This window comes from Larimichthys crocea, chromosome XIV (genome assembly GCF_000972845.2).
Source record: "Larimichthys crocea isolate SSNF chromosome XIV, L_crocea_2.0, whole genome shotgun sequence".
NCBI lineage: Eukaryota > Metazoa > Chordata > Actinopteri > Sciaenidae > Larimichthys > Larimichthys crocea.
The window spans coordinates 6,192,005-6,202,538 of NC_040024.1; the positions used below are offsets into that span (position 1 = coordinate 6,192,005).

Below are 10,534 nucleotides of genomic sequence, written 5' to 3' on the forward strand. Positions count from 1 at the left end.
GAATACATTGACAAAATATGACTGGTTGTCCTTTTCCTACAGATCCTAAATGAGTCGGCCGTGAGCTGTGTGTTTGTGTGAAGGCATGGGAAGGTATTTCCACAGCGAGGTCGACATTAAGAGTCCATGGCATCAGGTTCTGGCCGCCTTCTGGCAGCGCTACCCAAACCTGTACAGGTAACAGGTTTTATTTGGATGCTGAATGTTGGAGAAACCAAAAAATGCCCAAAACAAGACAAGTGGACTTTCACTGGAATCACCTCATCTCAAAAATGAAGCGTATTCTTTCTACATTATGAACAAAAGTCAGTCCATGTTGTTATGCTATATGAATAAATCATTTAAATTAACTTAAAATAAATGACCAAAAATATCCTGAATTTCCCAAATTATTTTTAAAAATGTCTCCACTTTGTGAAACGTCCTCACTGCCAGGAAGCAGAAGTTCTCACAAAGTCCCCACAAAGGCAGACACACACACACACACACACACACGTATATATAATCTGTGTGTTTCTGTCTATCAGCGCTCACGTCCTCACCGAGGACGTCCTGTACCGCGGGGTCACCCCCAGCAACCACCTGTTGTCGCGGCGACTGCTGACCAAGACCAACCGGCTGCCGGGCTGGGCGGAGTGCATCTTCCTCACTCACATGGCCCGGGCGGGCTACGTCCTGGAGGACTCCATCGTCGACCTGCACACACACACGTTTACCACCAAGACCTGGAACCTGAACCACAACACTCTGATGGTAACAGCATAACCTGTATCATACTATATATAATGCAGAATGATGTTGGATAACAGGGTGGCCGCCGTGTCATGATCATTACGTACTGTGTCTCAGATGGTGGTCGAGCGCTGTTCGTTTGAGGAGGACCACAGTCAGCCATGGACCAAACTGAGGAGGGGGGCCTGTATCTCCTCGGCTGTCTACGGCCTGGCCCGGCCCATACAGGTTTACGTAATACCTCTTTCTATCTAAAGCCCGGTTCAGAGGGAATCTGTGTTCGTTTGTAAGAATAGCAGGACCTTTCTGAAGCCAGCTGTATGTTGGTGTTAGCATGTTAGTGTCTAAGCTTTTGACTTTCTCACAATCACCTAATGTTAAAATCACTCCGCCTCCTTTAGAGACACAAATTCACTGAATGGAACTCAACTCTTTGAGTCTCTCTTTCAGGAGTTTGGTCTGGCCAGGTTTAAAAGCAACCAGGACAAAGCCATGAAGGGGCTGGAGTACGCACTGTCCAAGATACAGAGTAAGACACACTCAAGCATTTGTACTACACTTGTTAGTGCACTAGCTTAATAGATACAAACCAATTAAAGGAAGATTTGTGTTGTATGATCTGAGATTTTCTATAAAACAAGGATTTAGAAGCAGACTTGGGCACATAGAGCTGAGTATCATCAGCGTAGCAGTGGAAAATATTTTCATGACAGCGTATAATATTTACAAAAATATCTAGCTTAATATCTAGTATTTTTGGTGATATAGAAAATAAACAATTTCTATACAGTAAACAAAGTTTTGCCTTGATTTTCAACTGCAACACGGTGACAGATTTAGAAGTATTCATAAACCATAACCTGCTCCAGGATGGTCCCAGCTGTTGTCAAGGTGAGCCCTTCCAACCAAACGACGAAGGCCCTGAGACATACAAGACTGTATCATCAGCATATAAATGAACATTGGCGTTATTAACAGCATGAAGAACATGTGGAATAAAAGTGGAGTATTGATGAAGTATTGGGCCCTGGGGAACACCTGAAGAACACATGAAGAAGCTGTGAGAGACGAAGGTCTAAATTTACACCCTGAGGCCTGTTAAAGAGGTCGTTAGATAACCAGGCTAACGAGCATCTGGAATCAGTTCTGTGTAGTCCTCGGAGTCAGTGCTTTAGCTCGGTAGATTAATACTGTTAGATTAATACTGCACGGTGTAGTTTGGCGTCTGAAACACATCGATATCCTGGACGACTTTGAGTTTAACGTAGCGTTCAGGTAGCGTCGGAATTCCGTTTAAGGTGCCTGTTTGTTCGCAGATGAGGCGCCCTCTCATCTCCATGGTGACCACAGAGAGTCGTCAGAGAAGCACAAGCCCCTCCCCCCACAGACCACGCCCACCCAGAAGCCCAAGCAGTTTGTCTGAGCGTAAGGGGGCGGGGCAACAAGTCAAGTCCCAGCTGTGATTGGTCGCTTCGTGAAGAGCCGTCGTCTGAACTACAATCCTTCCCAGGATTCCTTGGGACTGATTTAAACCTCTTTACTGGATGGTTCTGTAGTTTTTACTTTAACACGTGACGTTTGTTATTTAAAATATAATAAAAGTTCAAATAAGTCAGAAATCTATTATTTGAAATCCGATTTAATTGAGTTAATTTAGATTTTACTAGATCTGTAAGTTATTGTCTGATGTTTAACGATTTTTATATTTTTATGCAAAGAAATTAGTTTTCATTTATTATTGTTTCATTCATATTTGGGAACTGTCGCCTGCAATGAATTTTAAATCTTTGTGTTTTTGGATCAGAACATTCTGCATCATGCATCATCCGGTCAGAGCTGTACTATGTGTTCTATTCTGTTATTATAATTAATCACTATCTAAATCCTTGAGCCTTGAAGCAGTAGACGGGTAGGTGTCGCCCTCTAGTGGTGGAAAAAGTTCTGCTCTGATTTGATTTCAGGTATTTTGAGGTGCTGATCGGCTTTTTGTTCTGTTAGTTTGACTTTTGAAATCTCAGCTTCATCACAATAAATGTGTACACACGTCTCCACCTGTACGTTACTAACATGTTACTAACATGTTACTAACATATTAGTAACACATGTCACACAGCATCAGAGGGACCTCCAAACCAACGACCATGACCTCCTCATGAAAACACAGCCTCTTCTTCTCATATTCTCTTGATATTTCCGTCTTCCCGATAAAATGACAACGGTCATTCCATGAAGTCCACTGAGCTTTATTTTCTGATGAATTTGTGTTTTGATCTTTTGTGTGGCTTGGCTCTGCTGCTGCTGCAGCCGCTGACTCAGAGCACGTCTGCTTATTAAGAAATCATGAAATGAATCAAAGCCAACCTTCAGACCTTGACAACATCACTTTGGTTTCATTTCGTCGTCCCACATTTGAAGTCACGTTGTCACAAAACACAGCAGACATGCATGAAGAGCTCATGTGCACACCTGTCGGACAGGTTGGGCCATGACGTTACGGGCAGAACAGAGTTTCCCACAGAGGGTCTGAAAACCTGGATGTGGAGTTACCGCACGCTCGACGAGCTCGGGTCTGAAAGACGCTCCCCCTTAGACAGTGAAGCCACACGCGTCTTAGTCTCAAACTCTTTGACTTAAATGTGTGTGTGTGTGTGTGTGTGTGTGTGTGTGTGTTTATATCCGTGTTCAGAGTTCATCAGCAAGGAATTGGCTTTCTGCCTGTGTGTGTGTGTGTGTGTGTGTGTGTGTGTGTGTGTGTGAGTGTGCCTTCTTCTTCCCTGGAACTCGAACACACCCACAAACCGACTCGCTGCAGGATTTGAATACCGGACGGAAATAAGAGCAGAGAGACGGAGCACAGACGGACACACTGCTGACGGAGACATGAAGCTGTGACAGGATGAACGGTGAGTGATGACTTTCAAAATATAACTCACTAACAGAACATCCTGGAAAAGTCTTGGACTACATTCTCAAAATTCAAGGCCTTAAATGGTTTGTTGGACATTGAGCTTTAGTCTCGTGGTCGTACATGTTGTTGATCTTAAATCTAAACTTCTACAGACGCCTTCAGGTTTTTATTCTCTTTATATTCATTTAATCAGACTTGTGATTTTTTTGTGGCTGCCCAAGTCGCTCTGATCTGCAACTCGTCTTGACTTGAATAATTAGGACTTTATTCAAAGAAACAAGTGAGTTTGGGATGCATACCCTGATCAGATCCCTTCCGAATCTCCATCCCTCTTCTCCCGGGCCAGCTTTTATGCCCACAGGAAAACAAACAAACTTTCTGAAAATGTCCTTCTATCGTTGTCTTCCATAACTTACTCAGCTTAATTAGTTTCACCTCTCAGAGAGAGAAAGGTCAAACGTTCAGCAAGAACCTCGATCATAAATACTACAGAATGAGCGGTCATCACAAACATGCTCAGATCAGTGAAATACTGTGGATGCTTGTAAGAACTCACACCACAAACTAAATGAACCCGATCGTCTGAAGAGCCAATCAAACGACAGACCATGGTGATCAGCTGTGACGCCGTCTCAGTGTTCAACCATTCCTCTAACCAATAACTAACATTCAGACAACCTTATCAAACTCTCTACCAACATTACTTTAATGTTAGACCAGCGTTACTTTAATGTTAGACCAGTGTTACTTTAATGTTAGATCAGCGTTACTTTAATGTTAGACCAGCGTTACTTTAATGTTAGACCAACGTTACTTTAATGTTAGACCAGCGTTACTTTAATGTTAGACCAGCGTTACTTTAATGTTAGACCAGCGTTACTTTAATGTTAGACCAGCGTTACTTTAATGTTAGACCAGCGTTACTTTAATGTTAGACCAACATTACTTTAATGTTAGACCAACATTACTTTAATGTTAGACCAATGTTACTTTAATGTTAGACCAACGTTACTTTAATGTTAGACCAGTGTTACTTTAATGTTAGACCAGCGTTACTTTAATGTTAGACTAACGTTACTTTAATGTTAGACCAGCGTTACTTTAATGTTAGACCAGCGTTACTTTAATGTTAGGGTAATTTGCCTTTGTTGCCAGTGCTCGATGTTGTTATTGTTTTTTATACAGCCGTTATATTTTTTGTTTGACAGAGAGGCAGCCTGTTCCACTTCCTGTACTTTTGACTCCTCGTGGAATTTCTAAATTGGATCTGAATCTGCTATTACCTGTTTACCTCAGACTGTGTTTCCTAAGCTCTGTTTGACTGATGAAAAATAATGAATAAATACTCTATGTGCATATTGCTGCACGTCTTCCTCTTGTGTTTGTCCTGCAGCGTGTTGAATTAATGACTTAACTGACGTTCATTCCTTTGAAAGCCGGGCTGTGGTCTAAAGTAAACTATACCCAAACATGATCACGCCACAAACTGACCATCAAATCCAACTTCTCCAGAACCACCAGGGTTAGATGCGCCAGCCAGTAACAGAAACGTGACGGCGAGGACAGTTCCGTTGTTGTTCTCATAGAAGCGAAGTTGATCAGGCATGATGGGAAATCCCGGTGTCGTGGTGTGTGTTTTGACGTATCACTCCTGCTGTTCTCACTCTCCGTCATCACTTCCTTTCCCCTTCCCTCCCATTTCGTCACCACGCGTTCAGCCGACACTCGCGTTTCCGAGGCGGCAACCATTGGGCTAACAGTGGAGGAGCGGCAGGCCGCGGCCCCGACAATCGACGCGGAGACGACATTGAAGCCCGCCTTTTACTCACTCGGGTGGTGCGTTGAGCGGGATGCACACTTCGACTCGGAAAAGCTCTGGAAACCTGAGAAAATTGACAGACACTCCTTGAACGTTTATTCCGCAAGGGTGACGTAGAATCAGGTAAACGGTTCACGTGGTTAACCATCCGGACAGGAAACGTCGTTGATCTTCAATCAGAGAAACAAAGTGTTTCTGAAATTTAAATCCTTGTACTAATAAACTCAATTACCATGTTGATGAAGTGTATTTCTGTCATCAGCGCTCTGTTTGAATGTTAACATGATGAATAAAAACTCATTCAGTACTACTGCAGTCCACGCAACACAACATTTTTACAACAACATTACAACAACATTACAAACAGGTCCCTTCAGCGCTACATCGAACACTACGTTTCCGAGCTTGTTGTGTGTCCGTGAAGTGGGATTGAAAACTTGGTCACAAGCCGCCAGTGCGCTCCGAGCCCGGGACTTCTCCTTCAGTCCGGACCGCGGATTATCGGTTAATCGTTACACAAATCGGTAAAAAGTCCGTCAGAGTCCACTTTGTTGTGTGTTGTGTGTGTTGAGGCGTGGAGAACCGGGCGGCGTTTGTGTATTTGTCGGAGCTCCAAACGGAGAGTTCGTCCTCTCAGACCGCGAACAGCCTCACCATGGGGCAGATTATCCCGACTCTAACAAACGACCCGCCGCGCTCCTCGGTTGTTCTGCTCTGTCCCTGCCTCCGCTGCTCTCAGCTCCGGGCTCCTGGTTCTGATGGCCGGTGACTTTGGATCGTTTGTGTCCCAGTTTGTGTGTAAGGTTGTCCTTTGTGACCCGGTTTCCCTCCTTTTTTCCCCAAAGTGCTGCCGGTGACGCGGAGTCAGTGATGCCGCTTCTCCCCAGAAAAGCTTCATCCGACAGAAAACCCGGCGCGACCTGCGCCGGGACGCGGCGGTCTTCTCTGCACGCTCACACCCGAGCTCTTCAGGACCTACGAGTACGTATGTCCGGACTCACCTGGGCCAGCGGGCTCACCTGTGCGCCGCAGAGAGCCGTTAGTCGGCCGGAGTGACGTTTAATGACAGTTGGTCGGTTTGAAAATTTCCAGCGCCTCCGACACAAAAAAAAGTTTGTGTTTTCGATAATATTTTTAAAGTTCTCTTTTCGTACATCCCTCAAAGTGTCGGTCCACGGTCGAAACCGGTTCCTGCCCGGTACCGGTTTCTGGACTCTGAGCGCAGGTGTTGTGGTTGTCAGTTGAGCTAACTTAGCTAGCTCACTGCGCTAAATGCGTTTTAGCCTGTTTAGCTGATGACGGAGGCCTGTCACTGCGCATGTTCAGTAAAGTTTGACTCACCTGAGGTACAGGTACAAGATGCCTCACATGTTCCACAAGCTCGGCCAGCACAAAACCCTGAAACTGTCTGCTGACCCTTGATTCGTTAACTGTCGATTAACTTTATAACCGTTCCCTTTCTCTGATGATGATGTCAGGTGTTCAGACCGAGTGATCTGATTGGCCGAGAGTCGTCCATGGTGCGCTATAGAGAGTAACAGAACAGACAGAATAACCTGAAAATCACTGCCGCTGTTTCATGTTACATTAACATTATCTTAAGGTTAATTACGTTACCTTAACATTACTAACGTCATCTACGCTACATTTTTCTAAAGTAATTTAAAAAAAAATTTAGCGAACTGTCACGATCAGCTTGATATAACACCTGATCAGTATCAATATATAAACCGTAAACTAACATTCAGACAAAATGCAAACAACCATATCATACTTAAGTAGCTCGTGTTTCTGTTAGCGTTGCCAGAACGTTCCAAACTAACCTATTCTCATTTGAATTGAACCTAACGCCTCCCGCGCTGTCCTTTAGCAACATTTAAACAATTTCAGGACGTGTCCGTTGAACAACACCCGTAACTGAGTCACATGACCAAGGACTGACTGTCATCAATAAATCCACAACTACCAACCTCTACCAAACTTACTTAGATGTTAGGAACCACGCTTACTTTAGGTTAGATCAAGGCTACTTTAATTTGTAGACCAAGTGTTCTCTTTAATGTTAGACAGCACGTTACTTATGTTAGACCCACAGTACTCTTTAATGTTTAGACACGAGGTTATTTTAATTTCCTTTTACTTTAATGTTAGACAGCGTTACTTTCATGTTTAGACCAGCAGTTACTTATCAAGGTCTATAGACAAGCGTTGACTTTATTGTCAGACCAGCGTTACTTAGTGTCAGACCAACGTTACTTTAGTGTTTCGACCCACGTTTATTTAATGTAGGACCACTTTTACTTGTGTCAGACCAACGTTACTGTAGTGTCAGACCCAACGTTACTTTAGTGTTAAACCAACGTTTCTTTAGTTTGTTAGACCAACTTACTGTAGTTGTTAGCCCAACGTACTGTAGGTTTTAGACCAACGTACTTTGTGTTAGGACCCAAGTTACTGTAGAGTTAGACCAACGTTACTGTAGTGTTTGAACAACGTTACTTTCGTGTTAGAACAACGTTACTTTGTGTTAGACCAACGTTACTTTAGTGTTAGACCAACTTACTTTATGTTAGACCAACGTTACTTTAGTGTTTAAGGCACGTTACTTTAGACCCAAGTTACTTTAGTGTTAAGGACCAACGTTACTTTAGTGTAGACCAAGTTACTTTGTGTTCACCACGTACTTTAGGTTAGCCCAACGTTACTTTAGTTTTATGACCGTTACTTTAGACCAACGTTATTTAGTGTTAGACCACGTTACCTTTAGTGTTAACCGTTACTTTAGACCAAACGTTACTTTATTGTTGACCAACGTTACTTTAGTGTTAGCCACCAACGTTACTTCGTGTTAGACCACGTTACTTTAGTTGTTAGACCCACGTTAACTTTATTGTTAGACCGTTATTAGACCAACGTTACTTAGTGTTCGACCAACGTTACTTTAATGTTAGACCGCCGTTCCTTTAGTGTTGGGACCCAACGTTCCTCCTTTAGTGTTTAGCCCACGTTACTTTAGTGTCAGACCAACGTTACTTTAGTGTCAGACCAACGTTTTACATTTAGTGTCAGACCACCGTTTACTTTAGTGTCAGACCAACGTTACTTTAGCTGTTTAGACCAACGTTACTTTAGTGTCAGCCCAACGTTACTAGTGCAGACCAACGTTACCTTAGTGTCAGACCACGTACTTTAGTGTTAGACCAACGTTACTTTCCTGTGTCAGACCAACGTTACTTCGTTCAGACCAACGTTACTGTAGTGTCAGACCACCGTTTACTTTAATGTAGACCAACGTTACTTTAGTGTCAGACCAACGTTACTTTAGTGTCCTCAGGACCAACGTTACTGTTAATGATAGAGACCAACGGTACTTTAATGTTAGCCAACTTTACTTTATGTTAGACCAACGTTACTTTAATGTTAGACCAGCGTTACTTTATGTTAGTAGACCAGCGTACTTATGGTAACCTGTTACGGAATGTTAGACCAAGCCCCCGTTACTTTAATGTTAGACACATACTTTAATTTAACACGTTTATGTTAGACCAACGATTTTATGTTAGACCAGCGTTACTTTGATGTCGAGACCAACGTTTAACTTTAAATGTTAGAACCAAGCTGTACTTTATTCGGACCAAGCGTACTTTGTGTCAGCAACTATCTTTGTTGGAGACCACGTTATTTTAATGTTAGACCAACGTACTTAGTGTAGACCAACGTTACTTTATGTTAGACAACATCTTTATTTGTGTCAGACCACGTTACTTTGTGTCAGACCAGCGTTACTTTATGTTAAATAGGACCACAACGTTACTTTAGTCAGACCAAACATACGTCTGTTAGACCAAGCGTATTTTTATGTTAGACCAACGTTACTTTAGACCAACGTAATGTTAGACCAACGTTACTTTAATGTTAGACCAACGTTACTTTCGTAGACCAACGTTCTTTAATGTTATAGACCAACGTTACTTTTAATGTGACCAACGTTACTTTAGTGTAGACCAACTTACTTTGTGTCAGGACCAAGTACTGTTAGACCAACGTTACTTTAGACAACGTTATTAATGTTAGACCAACGTTACTTTAATGTAGACCAACGTACTTTAATGTTAGACCACGTACTTTAATGTTAGACAGCGTACTTTGTCAGAACATTTACTTTAGTTCGACCAACGTTACTTTATGTCCGACCAACGTTAATGTTAGACCAACGTTACTCTTATGTGAGACCAGCACGCTTCTTTAATGTTAGACCACCGTTACCTTATCGTGTCAGACCAACGTCTTTACTTAGACCATGCCTCCACCGTTATTCTTAGTCAGACCAATCGTTACTTGTTAGACTAATACTATGTTCAACTTTTTTAGACCGTACCTTACTTTAGACCAACGTTACTTTAATTTAGACCAATGCTTACTTTAATGTCAGACCAGACGTTACTTATGTTAGACCAATGACTTTAATGACCCAATCACTTTTGTCAGACACTTACTACGTTAACTACGTATTTTAACCAACTTGTTTACTGTTAGACCACGTTACTTTAATGTTAGACCACACGTTACCTTTAGTGTCAGACAAACGTTAATTTAGTGTCAGGACCAACGTACGTAGTGTCAGACCAACGTTACTTTCGTGTCAGACCAAATTACTTTAGTGTTTTTAGACCAACGTTACTTCGTGCAGCACCAACGTACTGTAGTTTGTAGGACCAACGTTACTTTAGTGGTCAGACCTCACGTTACTTTAGTGTCCGACCAACGTTACTTAGTGTCAGACAACATTCTTTAGTGTTAGAGAACGTTACTTCTAATGTTAGACCAACGTTCCTTTAGTGTCAGACCAAACGTTAACTGTAGTGTTTAGACCAACGTTACTTTAGTGTTAGGCGCACGTTACTTTATGTTTAGACCAACGTTACTTTAGTGTCAGACCAACGCTACTGTAGTGTCGACCCAACGTTACTGTAATGTAGAGACAACGTTACTCTTTAATGTTAGACCAACGTTACTTGTGTTAGACCACCGTTATTTTTGTGTTCGACCAACCTTACTTAGTTGTTAGACCAATG

At 42.5% G+C, this 10,534-nt stretch overlaps 2 protein-coding genes across 2 annotated transcripts in view; both read left to right on the forward strand.

Annotated features, from left to right (window-relative positions):
• The window catches only part of LOC104934326 (PRELI domain-containing protein 1, mitochondrial-like), a 2,877-nt gene extending 666 nt beyond the window's left edge, over positions 1 to 2,211 (forward strand). The window contains exons 2-6 of the mRNA XM_010749963.3: positions 43 to 177; positions 528 to 753; positions 850 to 960; positions 1,183 to 1,261; positions 2,049 to 2,211. Of these exons, the coding sequence (XP_010748265.2) occupies positions 86 to 177; positions 528 to 753; positions 850 to 960; positions 1,183 to 1,261; positions 2,049 to 2,155 (615 nt within the window). The 5' untranslated portion in view covers positions 43 to 85 and the 3' untranslated portion in view covers positions 2,156 to 2,211. The remainder of the gene's footprint in view (positions 1 to 42; positions 178 to 527; positions 754 to 849; positions 961 to 1,182; positions 1,262 to 2,048) is intronic.
• Positions 2,212 to 3,433: 1,222 nt separating this feature from the next.
• The window catches only part of LOC104939415 (cysteinyl leukotriene receptor 1-like), a 12,667-nt gene continuing 5,566 nt past the window's right edge, over positions 3,434 to 10,534 (forward strand). Inside the window, exon 1 of the mRNA XM_027287527.1 lies at positions 3,434 to 3,635. Within this exon, the coding sequence (XP_027143328.1) occupies positions 3,629 to 3,635 (7 nt within the window). The 5' untranslated portion in view covers positions 3,434 to 3,628. The remainder of the gene's footprint in view (positions 3,636 to 10,534) is intronic.